At 44.6% G+C, this 21,201-nt stretch overlaps 1 protein-coding gene across 1 annotated transcript in view; it reads left to right on the plus strand.

Annotated features, from left to right (window-relative positions):
• TPCN1 (two pore segment channel 1) overlaps positions 1–21,201 on the plus strand; it is a gene marked incomplete at both ends in the record, with an annotated part of 43,870 nt that overhangs the window by 9,999 nt on the left and 12,670 nt on the right. Inside the window, 12 exons of the mRNA XM_082007700.1 lie at positions 9,118–9,242; positions 11,801–11,977; positions 13,328–13,441; positions 13,700–13,830; positions 14,394–14,482; positions 15,020–15,054; positions 15,694–15,752; positions 16,525–16,624; positions 17,655–17,771; positions 18,713–18,837; positions 20,068–20,116; positions 20,313–20,376. Of these exons, the coding sequence (XP_081863826.1) occupies positions 9,118–9,242; positions 11,801–11,977; positions 13,328–13,441; positions 13,700–13,830; positions 14,394–14,482; positions 15,020–15,054; positions 15,694–15,752; positions 16,525–16,624; positions 17,655–17,771; positions 18,713–18,837; positions 20,068–20,116; positions 20,313–20,376 (1,185 nt within the window). The remainder of the gene's footprint in view (positions 1–9,117; positions 9,243–11,800; positions 11,978–13,327; positions 13,442–13,699; positions 13,831–14,393; positions 14,483–15,019; positions 15,055–15,693; positions 15,753–16,524; positions 16,625–17,654; positions 17,772–18,712; positions 18,838–20,067; positions 20,117–20,312; positions 20,377–21,201) is intronic.

Here is a 21,201-nt window from a genome sequence, read left to right on the forward strand (position 1 = left end):
TTTTGTCCCTGCGCCAACTGCAACATTTCTCCCTGATCAGGAAGGAAAAAAGGCAATTTCTGATCGAGGTAGGAGATGCCATAAGTTGAGGGCATAGTAAGTGAGGAGAGGAGCTTACTGATTAGAACTACTTAGTAAGATGGATGCAGGTGAGCCGTGTGCCTATTGCTATGACCAAACGTAGGGTCATGCGTCCACAAGGGTGGAGAGGGCTGTATGTTTGACGTGTTTTTAGTGCTCCAGCTCATCCAAGAGGCTTTGAGGTAGCGTCAGTGCTCCTGGGAGGGGGCTGCAGTGACTGAGTAACAATGGAATTGTGTCTGTTGGTGGAAGCTGGGGAAATTTAGACAGGGAATAAGGAACATATTTGCAGTGTGGTTAATGATTGGAATCACTTTGTAAGAGCTGGAGAGGGCTCTGCAGTGCTGGAAGACTTTTGAAGTCAAAATTGTCCATTTTCTGAAAATACAGTTCTGTAGGACTTGAATTAAGGACCAGCTGAGGGAAAGCCCTCTGGCAGCTGGTTTGCAGATCTCAGACTAATGGTTGAACTTCCTTCCTCTCCAGCCATTACATGTAGCCTCTTCGGTTCCTGCCAGCAGCGGTTTCCACCAAATGTGCAGAAGTCTTTTTTTTTTTTTTTTTTTTTCTTAATGGAGAGCAGTTACGCAGCACTAGAGGCTGAGGTTCTCCCCATTCATTTACATGCATCTTCCTCTGAAGTTGGCAGCTTCTCTTTCCTGGCTGAGACACAATGACAAGGCAGAGGAGATGTGGCAGTGCTGTATTTCAAAAGAACTGGTGTGGTGGAGTCTTATTCTAGCACCACAAAACACAATTACATACCTCTCACTTCCTCATTATAAGTAACTGTCCTTGGTTTTAGCCTGTCGTGGTAAGACATGGAGAGTTTTGCCATGAAATTGTTATTTAATGTAATTTATCGTATTTTCTGGCTATCCCTCTCTCTTTAGGGCAGAAGGGTCAGTATGGCACATACCTTATTACTGCCTACTCCATTCTAGTCCTGCTCCAGCACCGGGTGGCCATGCGGGAGGTTTGTTGCCCAAACTAATAGTAGTTTCTCACACAGGGGAAGTGGTTCCTCTCTGCTTCCCACTGCTAACTCTGCAACTTCCCTGGAGAGCTGCTGGAGGCTGGAACTGGCAGTCGGACCTGGCAGCGCACTGCTTTTGTTAAACAGGCCAGATTGCAGCTTAATCAAACGTCTTTCCAAACTGCAGAAGGAAAATCCAAAGACTTTGCTTTGGAGAATTGAAATGAGGAATGTGCTCTTAAAATGCTGACATGGTGGTGTTACTGACGCTAAAGCAGATCTTTAACATGTTAAAAACATGAGGCATCGGTTTCCCTTTTTGGAACAAAAAGAGGAAATTCCTTCATGTAACAGGATGTGTTGAAGAAATGCTGTATCTGAGGGATTCTGATACTGTCTCTTTCCCTTTCTGTTACTTCCTCAAAAATTATGAATTATAAATGTGTGTGTATGTGTATTTCATGTCTGGCCTCTCTCATGAGCCATGCCCTTAGGCAGAGCTTGGTTTTTTTTGTTGTGGGGTTCAGCAAAAGCTTTACTGTTTCCAATTGTTTTTTCAATTCAAAATCAGTTGTTTCACAGAGCCCCTCTGTGGCTCAGATATTTAATTCCAGTTACAGAATAATTTTATCTCTGTGTCTGTAAAGCTTTTGTTGCTGTGTTATGATTGGACCGACAAGATTATAGAGCATATTAGTTGCTAAAAGGATGCGTAATGTAAAGCTGTAGATGATCCTTCTGTTGTGGCTTTGAATTCTCCTTTTTGTGGTATGGAGATTCATTTGTTAAGATCAGAAATAAAGGACATGAAACCGGCAGCAATTTGGCTTAACACACAAGCGAGATTCTTAATTATATTTTCCTAATGCAACCTTTCTTTTTATGGGAGTTTTACTGAATAAAAATGCATTGGTTTTGACTTTGCAGCTATGTTAAGACACAGATACTCCTGTCTTGCACAGTCTCAGATTGCAGGAGTGCCTGGTTCCAGCTCTCCTTATGGTATTTCATGGACTTTTTTCATGCAGGAGGATTTAGTCACAGGTCTGTCAGAAAGCAGCTTTGTGGAAGAGGGCTTAGGCATGTGGTGGTTTGCGTGAGCCACTGGAAAGCGGTGCAGCTGAGGAGCAAGAGCTAGAGGGGTAGGTAATGTTATTCTTAGGATGCAGCTCTGTGAATTGAGGAGTGATCAGGGTTGAGTTCAAAGGAGAGCAGGTGCCCTGAAGAGACGAGGCAGTAAACTGCACAGCGGAGGATCTCCAACCAACTGATATTGGCTAGTGTAGATCGGAAAAATTATCCTCATCCTTGTTTTCTTAGAAGCCTTTTACTTTTTTTTTCCCTTCTTTCTTACAAATGTCTCTTTTTGTCCCCAGCAGGGTGGTGTAGGAAGTAAATGTCCGAGTGAATCATCATAGCTCATCCTCCGTTGTGAACGGTTAGCGAGCCGCAGGCAAATGGTTACCTAAATACTGGCTCTGACCCACTCAGAGTAAGAGCTAGCTGGAGGCACGGCTTCTGCTGAGACAAAACAATTTCCTACCATGCTTTAGCTGTTCTGTAGTTGTGTTTAGCTTGTGCATCAGGGTCTTTACATGTGTGCAACGCAGATGTTAGCAAGGATACGGTGGTCCTCTAATTAAACAATGAAGGGCTTAAGTTGTCTTCAATATAAGAAGATAGGCAGCACAATTGATAAGATGCAATAATATATTAAAAAGTAGCTTACCATGCTGAGGGACATCTGCTCATACTTCATGTGGATTCAGCTCCCTGTAGTGTGGTGGATGATAGCGTGAAGTGAGCTCATGTTGGTGCCATAGGAACTAACTGGATTCTCAAATAGAGGTGAGGACGGTAGATTTCAGTCACCTCGTACCACTCACAGGAAGTGGCAACATCCATATTTTTTTAAAAAAACTTGTCTGTGTTAAATAGGAAGCTGAAGTGACTTTATTTGTTGAGCTTCACAGCAAGCGAGTGCTGTAAAAATATAGTAAGACAAAGAGCCCTGAGGCCTTTGCATATGTTTCTGCTGTGCCGTCGTCCCTAAGGAAGAGCGTGACTCAGTTACGCTGACTTGAAATATTCAGAAGTATATTATTTCTCTTGCAACAGAAGGGCTTGGCACTGCACTCTGTTGGAGATGCCCTGTTTTTCCTAGGCAACAAACTGATAGTTAATTGTTTAGACTTCCTCACGGCTGTTAAATTCCTTCCCATAACATCCCCTGAAAACAGGATGGGTGCTAGGATATTTTGGGCTGCAAAGATCAGTCCCGTGATGTTCCTGTTGGCACAGCGCTGAACTGGCAGTCAGGCGCTGAAGGCATTGATTTCACTCTCTGTCTCTCTCACCTCTGAGATGAGTAGCCAAGTGCCAAACCAGCTGTGCTTTCCAGGCGGCTTCCAGCTTTTTTTTCTCCCGGGTAGGTGAGTCTGGCCTTGAAGAAACAAATGCACGCATGTTCATGCCTCAGCACCTGAAAAGAAAAGGAGCAGTTTCTTATCAACCGCATTGGAGCAGGGAGAGAAGATAAATCCTCTGGAGATTAAGCTACATGGCATGTAAGCACTTGGAAGGGAAAAGACCATCACTGGTGCTGGTACAACTCCAACATAATTGACATTTCAGGATCCTGCTGTTTCCTGGCCAGAGCTGCTTCTGGGCTTTGCCTGGATTGTGTTGTAGTATTGTAGTGGCTTTGGGACTGAAGGTGCCTGTACAGCTTGTACTGGAGGAGGGTGGCCATCTACTTTGTTGCCTGTTTTGTCATGGAGTTGCATCTTCTGTAGTGGGTGCTCCATGTGGTTCAGTTGACGAGGGCTTTCTGGGAGAGAGGAGCACTTCTGGTTGCCTTTGACAGATAAATACTGTTCTCCTCCTGCTTCATGCCCGGGTCGCATGCCCTGGACAGCTTGACCTTTCCCGACTGCAGGAAGGCAACACCTTGCGTACTTTTCTCTCTTGCTGCTCTATTTGGTGCATCCACTTGCAGGAACCTTGTAAAGCAATGTGAATGAAGATGTGTCCTGTCTCCAAAGTCATGTATCCATTTCTTTTTTTGCCTATCAAAAGAAATACTACTTGCACGTGCAACTCATTAGATGAATAACTTACATACTGCTGTCTGACGTTAACTACACATGTGATATGTAAACAGTGTGAATGACAGATTTAACTATAAGAATATTTTTGCTGAATTATGTCACTTGCCCTGCCTTCCACATCACAGGTATACTGGCTAAAATAGCATTATCTGGACAGGATGGCAACTAGCAGCTCCACCAAGACCTTCCTCAACCTTTTAGGAGAAAGCCCTGGTAAGTCCTGTAAGGGCACATGGCTTTGGAGGCAGGCGAGGAGCTAATTAGAGGCATCTCAGTCTGTTTCAGTGTAACGCCATAAAAAGTGTGTGCTATCTAGAAAGCAGAACATCTGGTGAACAGGCTAATGAGAGCCAGACTGGGGGAGCTCTGAGGCAAATGTGAGAGCTACCCTGTAGAGTTTGTTTATAACTCTTCGAATTTGTAGGAGGTTACTAGTTTGTTGGATTTTTTAAATCATTGTTATTTATTAAAACAATTGCAGACACCAAAGATCAAACAATGACAGTCCAAATTGACTTCAGTTTGACATAAAATAGCCTGTCTGGCAAGGGTGATTTATCCCTGGTTCCTGTGAATGTTTTCTGTCCCTTATTCCCCTCTCAGCCCTGCTCTCAAGATCCCCCGTGGCCGTGTGAGCACCTCCGAATGAGAGGAGTTTGTTTGCTCTCGCAGCCAACGGAGAGTTTTTCCTTCCCCTAAGCAGGGAATTTGGTTTGCAAAGGGAGAGACTTGGGCTCTGGAAAGTTTATGCTCCTTCTCTTTCTTTCTTTTCTGTTTTTTTGGTTTTTATTGTAATGATGACATATGGAAACTATTTACACAGGAGCATGCTCTGCTGCACTGAATGGAAATGTTGGAGTCCCGGCAGTATCGTTCCGGATGCCTTGTGTAAGCAGCCAGCTGGTTTTGCTTTTTCTTTTTTTCTCTTTTCTTTTTTTCCCCCTCCCTCTCTCCCTTTTCAGGGAACGTCTGGGATAAGTTACACAAGTGTGGAAGGAAGCTTTGCCATCTGTGAACAGCTCAGTTCATTTACTTTGTCATGCCCCTTGTACTGTGAACTTCACAAATATCTGTTTTCTTTTTTTGCTGGGGTGGGGGGAAGGCTTCTTGCTGTGACTTGTAAGCACTTTGACTCCATTCCCATTAGTTGTTCATGTTCACTGGTGAGCAAATTCTGCTATATGCCAAAATAAGACAGCATGGCACATGAAGCCTTGCTTTACCACCACGCTCGTGCTTAAAAGCTCTTTGTCCCGCAGCTAAGCCTTCCAACAACTTGCACTTAGAAACATCCTGCCGCTAAGACAGCAATAGGGAAACGATTTCACTGAAGTCTGAGCCACCTTCCTCAGAGGGGAGGGGAGAAAACGTAGAGTTCTGCAGAGAGCAGAGGAAAATCTTTTTGTGCGTAGCTTTCCCTTGAGGAAGCTGCAAAATTGAGGATCGGCTTTCGGAGGGGAGGAAGGAACTCCAGACCTGACTTGTCTCCCTCTCCCTGACTCCGAACACAAGCGTGCCCGCTTCCCGACGCGGCGACTGCCACGCGGTGGAGAGAGCCGCCTGCCATCTACTTCGAGGATTACGGGAGTCCTGTGGAGAGATCCTCCTATCTCATTGAGCTCGATACTAATGGTAAATGCCGTCGGGGATGTTCTGCAGCACGAGCTGAGCGGAGCAGAGGTTGCATTAGTCTGTGTCATTGTTATCATGGGAGCAGCTGAGGAAATTAGCTAGCTGGAGGGCTGCCAAACAAACAGTCACAGGGTTGCTTTTCAAATTTATTATTATTTTTATTATTATTTATTACCCAGATGATGCTGTTGCCTCAGGGATGCTAGATCAACCTTCTGGTACCTGATGGGGAAGGAGCTGATCCACAAAATGCAGCTCCACACTGGAACACTTCACCAGTACATCTTCTGTTGTCTGTGCCTAGAAAGATGATGTCTGGTTTAGGCAGGAGGAAAGCATCTTGGTTTCTACAGTTAGTTTTTGTTTCTGGTTTGCATCTTTGAGTGCTGTTTTGTATTTGCAACGTTGATCTCACTGGGACATCTCTTCTGTTTCAGCTGCGAGTCCTCTGTGTGAAATGCAGGGAGAGGTCCTGGGTTTTTACTGTGGTGTATCTTTTCCTAGTGTTGATCCTTTTCAAAGAGAGGTTGGTCTTTGTGAAAGGACTACTTCAGGGCTAAAGGTAGTTTTGGCATCTTTTGGTAGGGTACAGTATTTTGGTGTTTCATTTAATGCTGCAAACCTTTGCTGATTTGACCACGGTACGTTTTGATGTTCTTAAATTTTGTATATACTGTAATGCTCCAATAACATGGTAACATTATAAGCAACCTGCTTAATATTCTCTCTTCCCCAAAAGAGCTAGTGCAAGCCAAGGTGTTGATTCTGTGCTTTTTCAATATCCCCTGAACCTTGTGAGATGAATCACGCTCAGATTTTCTCTGAAGGCTTGCTGTGTTTTGAAGGTGAGTTATGGAAAGGCCTGAAACTCCAGCTCCTGTTAGCGCCGTCAGTCGTTGCTGCTTTGAGCAAGGCATCCTGCAGCCTTGCTCCAGCCACCAGATAATGAAGAAGCTGTGGGTGACGTCCTGTAGAGCCATCCGGGTCACATCATGGATGGCACACAGGGCTCTGGGCATCTTCAGACAGCAGGTTATATGTGATACGAAGAGGTTGCACTCTCTGCTCCGATGTACCAGTCGCTTGTGCACCTCAGCAAAGTTTGGGGGTGTTTGACAGCTCTGCGCCTGTCTATGGTAATGCTTGAGGTCTTTGAGGCTGGGGGCTGGAGGCCACTTCGTGCTCTGCCTCTACTGTGACCCAGGTTAGTGCCCAGTGGAGGGGAAGGCAGGCAGGACGGGGCTGCAGTGTGTTTTTTTCTGGCAGCAAACTATCGGTTAGGATGGGAATGAGGATTGGAAAGTACTTAGTCTTCTGGGCAGTAAAGATCTTCAGCAGTGAGTCCAGGTTCTGATGAAGACGTGCTCCTTCTGCAACTGTTCGAAACACACACACAATTACATATTATTTACAAAGCTTTTAGAACTTTTTAGAGCTCACAATGTAAAGCTTCTGATTTTTGCATATTGTTGTCATCTTTTAGTTAAAAGGCAAACAAACCCAGAAGACTGCCATCCGGTTCTATCTGTGGATGGCTAAACCACAACAGCGGATAAATATAATCTCTATTATTAATTTTTTTCAAGAACTGTGCTCATTCAAGGTGTAAAGGGGCATGGGGGAGGAATTGGCCTCATTCAAACATTCATCCAGATTTTGAGTGTTATTTTAAGGGTATGGTGGAAGCAAGGAAGAGAAATAGGCTTAAATGCTGCAGGATTCTCAGCTATCTGAGTATGCAATCTGGAAAGTCTTTACAAATCCCAGATAAATGTTATCTCAGTTTGATTTGAGGGTGGAAAAGGCAACTGTGGCTCTGCATTGATGAAGGGGTTTCTGCCTCTGTCAGGAGCATGCAGGGCTGTTTCTCTTGACGGGTGCAGTTTTTCGCGTGGACTCTCTCCCCACTCCCGAGAGTGTTCTAGAAAGACTGAATCAGTAACTCAAAGAGGATTATTTTGTTATAGCAAAGAGATGCAGCAAATCTTCAGCATGCTGTATGAGAGAGGCAAAGAACTTCATTGTAATTTTTTCCCACTCTCCGATAACTTCTTGCAAGACAGAGAGAACAAGCTACCGCATTACTGCTGCTGCGCCTATGAAAAGGGGGGAAATCGGCACTTTTGCACTGGCAAGATCAATTTTACATGTACCCTCTTTGGGAACATGAGGCACTGGAGGAGGGAAGTCTCTACTGAGAGCAAGAACAACCATCTGGTTTGGGTTAATGATTGAAACTCTGGGGCGCTGGGTGTGCAGACAGCTCCACCACAGGTTTCATGTGTGGCCCGAAGCAGGTTTCTGCTCAGTATTCTTTCTCAAAGGTGCAAATTAAAAATTCTAGTCCCAGAAGAAGAAACCAAGTGACGTTCCCTTTTTGAACAATAACTGTCTTCATGCATGTTTTTCATGTCTTAATAGCACTGAGGCTGTAGAATGCAAAAAATGGCAAGTATTCTGGAGTTTATATATGTGCCCTGCGCAGCTCTCCTATGGGAAGGGCACTACGTATAAGGAGCTATGCGTGGGAGTTGCTTTTTGCAATAGAATTGTATTTTTAAATGAAATTTTTAGTTAGGAAATTTGTTACAAATGTTAGTTGTTTTGTAGTGCTTTACTGATGAGAAAGATGTGCTCTTAGAAGTTGCAAAATCAATCTATGGGATATGAACAGAAAATTAATCTTGCTGTTTGTTTTCATCAGAGGAATATTGGTACTTATCTGCACCAAAAGGAGTGCTGCAAAGATGCATTGTTTAATGAGTCTGTAGAGCTCTGAAAAATGAAGCTTTCTACTAAGAATACTGTACTGCTGCTATTAGTGTACTATACAGCTTCTGTATTTAGGCTGCTTTCCCTTGCCTGTGGTAGTCCTGGACTCCATTCTTCCACGGTCTGTCCTACCGTTAAATGTGAAAAGGCAGTGTTCCTTTAGCAAGTCCACTGTTATTCTGTGGGTTGGACATCCTTGGAGACTCCTCGCTGTTAGCTGCCTGTCTATAGTTTATAACTGCTGTTAGTATGCTACAAACATGACAGCACAGATCTCCTGAGCCAGGAGACCTGCTTATCGTATTAAATAGGATGCTGTCTCTTTTGATGATATTCTGTGTCGAAGTGCTGAGTTTGAGTGCGTCTCTTAAAATCTCCTATATGGGAAGGGTCAATTTGTCTGTGTACAAGCTGCCAGTTTTCTGGGTACTCTGCCACCTCTTGATGCTTGTCTCTGGTCCCAGTGCCTGGCTTGTTTGCATGCCTCCTGATCAATCTCAGCTCACTTAATTGCAAATCAATTTTTCTCTTATTGTACTGATGCAGATGGAGGTAGCTATGACGTTATTAATGATGCATCCAGCCCTGCTGCGGGGGACTGCTGTGCACAGCAAAGCTCTGCCCGGCACAACTGGGAAATGAACTACCAAGAGGCAGCAATCTACCTCCAGGTGAGCCCTGCTGTCTGCTGTGTTGTGTGAAAAATGGACTTCTGAAACTATGGTAGTTCTCGATGATAAGAAACAAACAGCTTCAGTTTTGAGGTTAAAAAAATGGTGCTTTGCAAAGCAATCCACTCAAAGAGTGGGGAGATGCTGGGAGTGCCTTCAGATGGGCTCTGGCAAATCATTTGGGAGCAACTGAAGAAGCTACCCATCCTCTCCCATCTTTCCCAGTACCAAGGACTGTAGCAGAGGGATTCAGCATGTGTTCAGTTCTGCCACCTTGCCATGGAGATTTCTGTAACTTATTATAGATAATCATTTTATCTCTTCAGTTGCTCCAGGGTGAGCGGTCAGTGCTCTCCTGGAGACCTCTTGTGTTCTGGAACTGCAGGTCCTAATCCTGCCTTGGCCACAGATTTGGTGGGCGGCCCTGGGATGTGCGTTTAGCATCAGTCAAGCCCTGCAGGTCATGTAAGACATAAGAGAAAGCAGAGGTCTTGATTTCTATGGGAAGAAAGCATGCTGAGATTAGGATCAGCCCAGGAGTGAAATGTATCCTATCTGGAAAGAAAAAGCAAGAAACAAACCAACTGACCAACCCCGCCCATGCTCCAGTTACAGGAAACGCCATCGGTAAATCAACAGATTATAATATTTTAAAGATTGCTCTACAGTCTGGTGTGATGAATTAGCCACCAAAACTGAGCTTCTCCCAGAGCTGGCCAGTCTGAAATTGTTGCTGGTTCCCTTACTGTCCTTCCTTCCTCCCCCTCTTCGTTCCCTTTCAGAGGCTCTGCATTGCAGTTTGAGGAGCTTTGGACCCTGTTAGGCTTTCTGCTTAAGCCACTGCAAGGTGACTGAAACCATTTGTTCCTCCCTGCTCCTATACCACAGGACTGAGAAGTATTGCTTTGCTGACATATTAAAACTGGGTAGGCTTGGACCTTGGTAATGCTTTGGCTTCGTCATATGCTAGAGCAGCACTGACAGTATAATGGTAGCCCCAGCCCCTCCCGGGCTTATGTTTAAACTCATGGTTATTGGAGATGCTCTGCAAAGGGTCATTGAGCTGCTGCAGTGTCTGATGGTAATGTACGCAGCAGGCCTGGTCCTTCAGATGCAAATTATTCTTGCTGCTGCCTTGACCAATGGTCATGACGACAATGTCCTTGAAATGAAGCAGACATAACTTAAAGAGCATGCAGATTGTTTATTTGAACGAGTAGCTGCAGGCAAGAGTGTCTTATTTGAATAAGAGGACTTTGCTGTCCAGCAATGTTTTGAATTGCTTGGCTACCAAGAGGCAGAATTGAGACTATTTTTCATTCTGCAAGTGTGTTTTGCCAGGCGTGAATAAGAATGCCCCTGCTGATCTAAGCTAGCGCTGTCTTTGAGGGGGGGGTCCTGCATTTTATGGAGATTGCTGCTGGGTTTTGTCCTGTTTGCAATCTGGCTCGCTGACCCGGCAGTGTGTGCATGTTTGTTCTTAAACAGAATGTGAGATGAGTAAATGAGAGACATTTGAAACCCTCTTCTGAATTAGTCTCGAGGATGCTTCACTTCTTAAAGGAGATCCTGTTTCCTGACCTTGTTATCCATTTGCAGTCACAGTTTTCTGCTTTGATAGTAATAGCTTACTGTCCCTACAGTAATTGGACCTGGAAAGACGTTAATTTTGAAGAAACCCAACTTCTTGTGTATCAGATTGTCCCAGCTGGGGAAAAATGATCTCGTATGACAGTTTCCAAGGGCAGCAAGTTTCCTGTGAGTGACAAAGGCTCCCTTGCTTAAACCATTGACTCAAGAAAGGGAAGAAGCTTTTGGGTGGTTCTGCATGAAAAACCTCTAAATTCTCCCCAAACGAAGTTTTGTCCTAGAGGTAAAAATAGTAATGATGTAGCTGTTTAACAATCAGTTGTAGGCAAACTGTTAAGATGAAGTATCTGACCTTTTAATGTTAATTAAGCTTTCTAGTTAAGAGGGAATGACAAATCAGCATAGAGACTTGTTAATTTTTCGTGGAGTCTGTCTTCTCACATTCCTGAAGCAGAAAACACTGCATGTGCTCCAGTGTCTTCTCCCAGACATTTTGCAAGGCCAAGATAAGGAGGAGCAACTGTCAGCCAGGTGCCCCGGAGCTTATCTGTGTGTTTTCGTGTTCTGTCCTGGACAAGTTTAATCAAAGTCTGTAAACATGTGGAAGTGGTTGCAAGTAAATGGAGTGCTGTGCTTACGTTGGGATGTTGACTAAAGTTTCTTTGCCCACCTTTATAAATTCTTTCAGCACTCTTGCTCATTTTGAAAAGGCTCAAGGGTTTCTGAAGGAGGAGCTTGTGGATATTAATGAATTTAATTACTGAAATATGCTTATGAACAGAAGGGGATGTCCCGTGTGTGTAAAGTTCATTCCTCAATAAACAGATCAATGTCAGGCTGTAAACTGGGAATAGTCTGTTAGGAATTGTCTCTAATCCTTAAAAAAGTTTGCATTCCTCATGTGGAAAACTCTGTTGTAGTACTGAAACTTACTAATGCTGTTTTCTTCTTTATTCCTGCTGCCTTAGGAAGGAGAAAATAATGATAAGTTCTTCACTCACCCCAAAAATGCCAAAGCACTTGCTGCCTACCTCTTTGCACACAATCACCTTTTCTACCTAATGGAGCTGAGCACAGCACTGCTGCTCCTGTCGCTGTCTCTCTGCGAGGCACCAGCTGTTCCTATGCTCCGTCTTGGCATCTTTGTAAGTACTTTGGGGCAAAATGAAGAAGTCTGCCTGTTTTGCAGGTGTGAGTAAGAGGAAAAAGAAGGCTAAACAGAGAGGAAGAAGGTAGCAGTAATAGGAAAAAACAGCTAGCTTGTTCTGTAAATTCGGTTGACAGCAGATATGCCAGCCAGCAAAACATCCTTTTTTCATCTGATGTGCATAGACCACAACGAAAGTGACAACTTTATTTCATATTATCAAGTTTGTACGGTTCTTAAATTTTGTAACTGCTTGAGAAGTGTATGGTTTTTGCTTTTTCTTGAGGTCACTCAAGAATCTGTGTGTTTTGACGGCGTGGTTTTAAAGTCATTGTCAGGGTTGGTGCCGTTACCCCAGCACCACCACTGGTTCCTAGAACACAAACAGATCTCGGCTTGGGACTCTTCTGTCCTCTCCTCCTAGTGTCGTGAGGACTCTTTTTAATGTGTGTGTCTCTGTGTGTGTGTGAGTGACTTGAAGTTTTATGTCCAACCTTCACAAAATGCAGGTTGAGAGAAAGGATACACAAACTGGTGTGTTCTGTCTTCAGTCCACAACCACTTCATGAGGTACCACTGTCAGGCACAGTGCTAGGAGCTGCTATTGCGAGAATCTACATCTGCTTTTGGAGCTGTTAATGGCACCCTAGGACCATGCCAGGGGTGTGGAACAGCTGTGACAAGCTTGGGGTCAAAGTGTTCTTCAAAATGAGTCAGGGCTGTGTAACTCCATTTGGGTTTTGAGCTGTGGCTAAAACTGAGGCTCTAACAAAATACTGTAGTCTTTGTGGTGCCTTTTGCATCTTCTGATGGAGAAAGGATCCTTCAGCACTGACAAAAGCTGCGTGCTGTTACAGAGCTTGGCCCTGTCTGTGGTCATCCAGAACATCTATTTCAAGAGAAAACCCTTCTCTGTGTAAATTCTCTCTGCCCAGCAGCTTTTCTTCCTGCATTTCCCCAATAAAATTGCAGTCTCAAACTTTTAAAAAAGGGTTTTGCTTGAGTTGCTGGTGTCTTGCCCATTTATTTCAAATGTATCAATACATCTTTTGATGTTCTTCAAGTCCAAAAGGGATGTGGATTTCCAGGAAGTTCTGGGCTGATACCGAATAGAGGAAAATTCTACAGGCTTTAATAAAAGCACAGAGCAACAAATATAGTAACTTTGAAAAACAGTGTTGTGCTAGCTTTAAGAGTGGCCTTGGTTTTTCCTGTATGTCACAGAGCTGTGCACAGGCTGTTGTCAAACCCATGTGCTTCTTGAAAAAGGAAGGGCGGGAGTGTGGCCTCTGATGTGCTGCTGGTTGTAGTCAGCAGCGCTGGTTTAAGCTTTGCTGTATTGTAACAGGTCCATGCAACCCTGGAGCTGTTTGCATTAATTGTGGTGGTCTTTGAACTCTCAATGAAGATGAGGTGGCTGGGCTTCCAGACCTTTATCAGGCACAAAAGGACTATGGTGAAGGTAAGTTTTCAGTCTGATTGTCAGTGTTTCTCCTTCAGTGTCTTCGGGAACCGAAGAACTGGATTAATATTGGCCTGTACTGTAGCAGCGATGACTTAGCCATGTGTCCCAGCTGCCAGATGATTAATGTGAGGTCTCTAAGCTCTCGGAGACATCTCCCACCCATAAAGTGTCCAAATAAATGGGTGGTTAGTGACAGCTTTGCCTTTCCCAAAAGGAGACTGTAGCTGTGCTTCTCATTAAACCCCTTTTTTGCAGACTTGCGTGCTGTTTGTACAGTTCATAGAGGCCATCGTGGTGTTGGTGCGCCAAACCTCACATGTCCGGATAACAAGAGCTCTGCGCTGTATCTTCCTGGTGGACTGCCGTTACTGTGGTGCCGTCAGAAGGTGAGCGGTCAGCCGGCTGGGTTTTCTGCTGTCTTGCCTGGGGCTGAGGTGAAGGAAAAGCACTCTGATCCCGCAGGCATCTCGGGGAAAATAAGTGTCTTTCACGGGCATTTCGGATCTGAGATCTTTTGTGATTGCGACTGAAGTATACCTGGTGCCTTGCCTGTGTAGGGCAATTTCATAGGTAGTAGCTTTGGATGTGCTCACAGTACACGGTGCTTATGTGTACTGTCCTCAGCTTCATAAACTACCTCAGAGAGCACAACATGTGAATGTGGCTGTGTTGTTTCTGGCTCCTAGATTTGCCTGTAAGCTGCACAGTGAATCACAGAGCTAGTCTTGGGTCTGGAGGAGGAACATTGACAGGGTGACATCAGTATTGTTTGCAGTACCTGAGAGCTGACTGCAAAGGAAAGATAGGTAGCTTGGAAACAATCTTAATTTACCTAGCTTTCTACTTGTAATCCTTGGTGGGAGTAGGAAGAAAGTAGTCAAGTGTGGTATGTTGTTGGTTTTTTTCCCTTGCAAGTTTTAAGTCGTTAATATTTTCTCATTTTTTTCAGAAATCTGCGACAGATCTTCCAGTCCCTCCCACCATTTATTGATATTCTTCTCCTCTTGCTTTTCTTCATGGTGATTTTTGCCATCCTGGGTGAGTTATATTTATGGAAGGTGAAGTGATGCTCTTAACCAGTTATTGTCCAAAAGCAAAACAAGCTACCTGGATGAATATAAAGTTGATCAGATTCAAAGTCCTGCAAGGATGCCATTTCATCCGCAGTCATCTGGAAGGCAGAATTAAAGATCCGAAAAATCTAGGAGCTGGATATTTGATTTTGAGACAAAGGTCCATTTGGCTTCTGCCAGAGGGTAGTCTCTGGTGTGTTTGTGGTTTCCCAGTCTAAACTCCCACAAATGCATGTGTCTGCAGTGTACCTGCTATCCTCAGAAGGTTCTTTTTCTGGAGGATAGGTGAAATGCCAATGAACGTGTATTGTCAAACCTGTATGGTGAAGGCTTTCCAGATACTCTCCTCTTCGTGGTGTCAGAGAGGGCTGACTCTTAGTGTGACCTTCTCTTTGGGAACAGAGTCTCAGCACTCTGCTGCTGGACATTAAACAGACTTTATTTTTGTTTGTTCTTTCCCCCTTTCTTCTCTCTTCCTCTTCCTTCTTTGCCGCTTCTCTAGGTTTTTACTTGTTTTCTCCTAACCACTCGGATCCGGTGAGTATCACTGATTCTTTGAACTGAAGCTTGAGTTCCATTTTGACCAGCTTAAGAATCAAGTGCTACTGTGCAGATGTAGCTTATTGCTGTGTGGTGGCCTGGGAGGCCAGACGCTAGCTGCTCAGCGGCTGCCTGGCAGTGTTACCCTGGTTTACTCACTGCTGGGAAGGAAGACAGTGCAGAGAACTTCCTCAAAGACAGGATGGCCCGAAGGGAACATTCCCGTAGTTGTTCCTTGTTCTTGGTGTCTCAGTTCAGTCAAACGAGCCACCTGCCACTGTCCCCAGGGGAGGCAGGTATCTGGGTGAAGGCTTGGCTGCATCAGACTGTGGCTGTCAGAGTCTAGCAGCCACTAGTTCCTGCTGCTGCCGAGTCTTGGCTAGCTGGGAGTAGCTACTACAAAAATGTGTAGATGAGCTTTTAATTGTTTTGACTCTTCACATGCCATCTCTCAAGGACCTTGAAAAAGGACCAGTGCTGAAGTACCCTTTCCCTAGAAGGCATCAGGGAATTGTAGAAGTGCATGTATTCAAGTGGGTGGGTGGGTGGGTTTGCTGGTTGTTTTTTGAACAAAACGTCACTATGAAATTCTGCTTGCATTTTGTCATGGGAGTTGTGGGGTTTTTTTTCTTTCAGTACTTCAATACCTTAGAGAACAGCCTCGTGAATCTCTTTGTGCTTTTGACCACTTCAAAGTAAGTTCATGCTTTTCTAGCTCAGTCTTTCTCTTTGTCCCCAAAGAAGTCTAGCAGAGCCAAGAGTTTAACTGCAGAAATACTCTGTCTCCAGTGTGACCCCTTTCCTCTGCATGAGAGGGAGATTTCTTGGGTCAGCCTGCATGGGAAGAACTGGTATTTCATTTTGTTTTAGGACAGTGTGACCTCAAATGCAGAGTTATCTCTAAACAACTCAGATCACTTCATCCCTGTGAGGGCAATAAGGGGGGAAATGGCTTTATTAGGCCTTGGTCCAAGAAGGGAAAGTTTCTATTTGTGCTCCTTTGTCACTTCACAACAGCAAACTGTTGGCTAACTTCCTCTTCCTCTGCTTTGGTTCACCTATCTGCTAGGAAAGGGGGATAACAACAGTGGGTAAATATTGATCTGCTGTCGGGGAGAGCTCTGGGGATTAGGAAATTAGCAAAGGATGGAATAAATCTTAGGTTGTAACACTCTTGCACCAAGCCTGTATTGCTGTCGTTGCTAAGTGTTAAAGCCCAACCCTTAGCCACGTTACAAATCCTCTTTGCCCGTCTAGTTTCTGGGATGTGCAAGGAATGTGCTTTTAATATTTATTTTTTTCGTCATGTCTCCATGTTCTTGCTGCTCATTGCTTGGCAGAACCTTCTGTGTCATGAGCTATGGGTGTGGGGTTACATACACATCCCTGTCCTGTGCTCTTGCCTTTGTAGTAGGAAGCGTAGCATGAGCTATTTGGGGCTTAAACGTGCATCTTTTTCGGATACAGTTTCCCCGATGTGATGATGCCATCTTATGCCCGCAACCCCTGGTCCTGTGTCTTCTTCATAGTGTATCTCTCCATTGAGCTGTACTTCATCATGAACTTGGTGAGTCCCCTGATGAAGCACTTGACTTCTCTCTGCCTGACTTTGGAGCTCGTTGCCCAGCAGAGTCTTCTCCATTCCCAAAAGTGCCCTGTAATAATCTGAGACCCTTTGGCAGAATACGTCTAGAAATGGCAGCTTTGCTACAGAGAGGAGTCTTTTAAAGTTTAACCACAGGGAATTGAATTAAATCACAGAAAACAGAATGATACAAGTATCTTTCAACTTCTCTCGCATTAATATCATGCTTGGAGTGACGTACAGTTGCATGAAATTTATTGTCCTTTTCTGTCTTAATTATTTATCATAAAATGGCATTTTATTATCTGGGCCTACCTGAAATACTTTGTAAATCAGTGTGAAGGGGATGGAACTACTAAATATGGCAGGATTGAAGAGTATTGATAACTGCAGTATGAGAGCGTGGCTGCCATGCTGGCTCTGCTTCTTGCAGCATCTAGGGCAGGGCCAAGACCAGCTCAGGGGAGGATGTGAGTGGTGGAAAAAGGGTTGCCAAAGGAGTTGAGGAATTCTGCAACCCAAGGTGAGTGATTTGATGCTTGTAGTGGGCTTGGATTTCACTGCTGCTGTCCTAGATGGAGGTCTAGCTTTGACGCATGTTTGCCAAAGCTCCCGTGGCCAGCTGAGTCCAGAGAGCAGCCCTCAAAACCTGCTTTCCAGGAAGAGATCAGGGCATTTTGACAAACCTTTACCTACTGCTTTCTGTTGCGTGGGGTGGTTTAGCCTTAGCTTAAAACCAATAGCAAGTGTTAGGAGTCCAGAAACATCTGGACCTCTTCCAAAAATGGACCAGTGTGTGTGCAATGTTCTTGGTGATCTCTTAAGGCCAGCAGTCCCTCACTGACTCCATTCTGCCTCAGTCAGTGTAGCACTTGGTAAATTCCTCCTGCAGGCAATGCCTCTCCTTGCCTTTCTGGACAAGATATTCCTGCCTGTTCGAGAAGCACTGGCTCAGGTAGCTGCAGAGTCGAAGGATCAAAACATGACTTTCTCTCCTGTCTGCTCTCTGCAGCTTCTTGCTGTTGTGTTCGATACATTCAATGACATCGAGAAGAGGAAGTTTAAGTCCTTGCTGCTGCACAAGCGCACGGCCATACAGCATGCCTACCGCTTGCTGATCACCAAACAGGTACAGGGCTTTGCAGGGAGCTGAGAACAGCCTGGGGGAGGTCAGCAATGCTTTAAGAACACCAGGGGTCTGGAGTGTTTAAAAAGCATGTTCCAGAAAAGATTATTTATGTCTGTTGACTGTAATCATACTCACCAAGGGCTGCTGGTTTTTTTTTTTCATTCGTGTAACTTGTTTACCTGTTTCTGGAGAAAAAAACAAAGTAATCTGAATTTGAGCCCCATGTGAGATTATGGAAATGTCTTGATAAAACAAGTGAAATTTGTTCTGGAGTGCATGTGATCATTGATTTCTTTCTGACTCAGTGTGGGTCAATTGAGGACTTACTTCTCAAGCACCAGTGCTTGGAAGAGGGGTGGGTTATACGTGTGTCGGTACAGTACAGTTACTGGATAATGCATGAGTAAAGGTGCAGAAACAGAAGTAATTCACCTACAAACAATTCTTTACGGGGACAGAGCATTTAAGGGAGAGGGTTGGCTTCTTGCTTAACTTGTGGAGCAGCAAGAGAAATAAGGCCCAAAAATAACTAACCCACTTCCAGTAGATTAGTTCGTGTTTAGGGCATGTAGCTGATAGTCTTAAAAAAGTGACAGTAATGGGATCTGTTAGGCTGTCTACCAATTTGCCGAGAAGAGTGGTTGAACTCTGTTGCTTGGGGTGTCTGGTTGGACAATTTTCACATGATAGGGCAACAGGGATCAGCTCTGCATTTGCTGGAGGGACTGATTGCCAGGAGAGCTTTCTGATCTCTCTGCTCTGGGATAAGCTCAGTAGGTTAAAGTAATAGCTTAGGGTACCTCTGGGGCTTAGTTACAATGGCATCTTACAATAATGTAGAAATCCTGCTTAAAACAAATCCAGAGTGAGAATTAAATGCGCTAGCCTCTGTGTGCTTCTGCCTGATGTCGCTGCTTATGACAACATTCCCTTGTTTCTAGAGGCCGTCTGGAATTTCCTTCAAGCACTTTGAAGGGCTGTTGCGGTTTTACAAGCCTCGGATGTGTGCCAGAGAGCGATATCTCACTTTCAAAGCACTGAATCAAAGCAATACTCCTTTAGTCAGGTAGGATGGTCTTACTGCTGCACCCAGGCTGTACTTCAGAGAGGATGGCTGGGTTTATGGAAGGAAACTTGTCTGGGATGTGGGAATAGAATTATGTGGTTGAAAGGATTTGTCTGGGAAGCAGGGAGCTTGGAGGGGTGCTACCCTGAGAGTTGAGGTTTTTCTGCGGAGGTGATGGAGTTTCTGCGTGCCCTCTTGTGGATACAGCGCTCTGCTGGCAGTCACCAGGCAGCCTCTGTTTCCCACCTCCCCTGCCAGAACAGAGGAGCGAGAAATTGAGGAACAGCATTAGAGCCTGCAAGGAGCATTTCTTCACACAGTGCAGCCTCGCAGCTTAACAAGTTTTTGTTTTTACCAGCAGCTGGCTGTGTCCCCCAGGGTTTTGTTAATTAAAATCCGGTTCTGCTGGTGCTTTCAGGACTGTCATTCTCTGTGTTATGAGGCAGAGAATTACCATTCTGGTGGGTGGGTGCAGCTAACTCCAGCCAGCATGGTAGTAGAGGGAATTAGAGCAGGAGACCTTCTCTTCCTTTTCCTTTGTTCTGGCCACAGACAGGCTCAGAGGAAGTCTCCCATGAAACTGGTGCCGATGCTTCTCCTTGAAGTCAAGAGCCACAGAGAAGTATTGAAAATGGCATAGGGAGAAAGACTGAGTTCTTAAATGTACGCACCTAATGATACCAGTAAGCATCTGAGAAGTTCAGCATCCTCACTTTCAGACACGTAAAAGCTGTTAGAGGCCTGACCCTGAGCACCTAGACAGGCACTTATGTTTTATGAGTTTCTTTGCTTTCGTGTCCTTTTTCAAATTCCATTGTTACCTTGAAAAGAAAATGTGCAAAGACGTTAGAAAAGGACTGTACGAGTAATTAAGACAGTCCAAGACTTCTTCATGAAGAGTAGTACAATCTCTGTCCCTTGGAGTTTGCTATCTAAGCCTTGGGTCTTTCCTCTCAGTGGTAAAATACTGGAGTTCAGCAGAGTCAGAGTTTTCTCTAAGGGCTGTAGTGTTACAGAAAGAAGGTAGGATTCACACCCTGTTCTGGCTATTGTCAGTCAGTAACCTTTGGCCAAACTGGGGAGAGGTCGGTGTTGAGTTATATCAATTGTGGTTGCAGTTCTAATAAGGAGTTAACTTCCAGGGACTCTCTACTGATGATGCCTCACAAGGACAATTAAGGATCTAACCAACTCCAAGAATCTGATCAGATGCTTCTTTCTGTTTTGCAGTCTAAAGGATTTTTACAATTTCTATGAAGTTGTTGGCTTAAAATGGAAGGTAAGTATTTACTGGGTGGAGAAGAGGGGAAGTGTGTGTGGGAGGGAGAGCAAAGGAGGCCAGTGATGAAAGAGAAGGTGGGTAAGAAACAAAGGCAATCTAAAAACAGCAGACGATGGGGATAAGGTGGGTCTCCATCACTGCACATTTTTTGTATGGATGTAGCATTAACTGCTTCTGATCATGGCTGTTCCAGGCAAAACGAAATCGTGAGCACTGGTTTGATGACCTTCCACGGACAGCATTCCTTATTTTTAAAGGTAACAGGCTGTGCTTTCATGACAGCATGTGTTCAAATAACAGGAAGAGCGTTTCTTCACAAAGACAAGGCCCTCTGGAGGGACCTTCTCTTATGTCCCTGGTAAACAGTGGAGGGAAGGCCTACTGACTAACTCTCTGTGTATTCAGAGCCTCTAAGGAGGACTTCTGTCATGTACATATTCCCTGTGCTCTGACTCAAACCCTGGCTTCCTTAAAATAAGAGACTTCTTGGCAGAAGCTCTGTAACAAACCAGACCCTGAGGTCATGGAGGGCTGTATTCCTTTTTCAGCACAGAGATTAGGTGGGGATTTATGATTGCTGAATCTAGTTGTTTGTACAGTTTCTCCATATCCTAGGCAGCAACTCACAGCAGTGACTGTGGAGTGGGATTTGTGCTTTCACAAAAGCTTCTAGGCTTCCTAGTCCCAAGATGTAGTTGCAGCGCTCATACAGGTCAAGCGCAGCTGCTCAGGAAGGGGAAAGAGGTCTGAAATACCCATCAGTGTAATCTGTTTTGCAAATGTGATTTATCTCCCGTGTCCCAAGTCTCCTGACTGAATGTAGCCATTCAGAAACAAGAACTTATCTGCAATTCTTTTTCAGTATTGTATGCTAGTGGGAAACAGTTAACACCATCTTGATCCAAACACACAGCTGCCATAGGAATCCTACATACCTCTGCTGATGCACCCAACTTTCCTGATGGCATATGTGTTGTTCCAAACATGGGCCGTGCTTCAGCAGCTGCATTTACCTCTGTCCACACCACAGAGCTAGTACGTAGAGGGGAAAAAAGGCATCTAGGGGGTTAAGGATAGTGAGT

The sequence above is a fragment of the Phaethon aethereus genome, assembly GCF_964289735.1.
Source record: "Phaethon aethereus genome assembly, chromosome: 17".
In the NCBI taxonomy this organism is placed as follows: Eukaryota; Metazoa; Chordata; class Aves; order Phaethontiformes; family Phaethontidae; genus Phaethon; species Phaethon aethereus.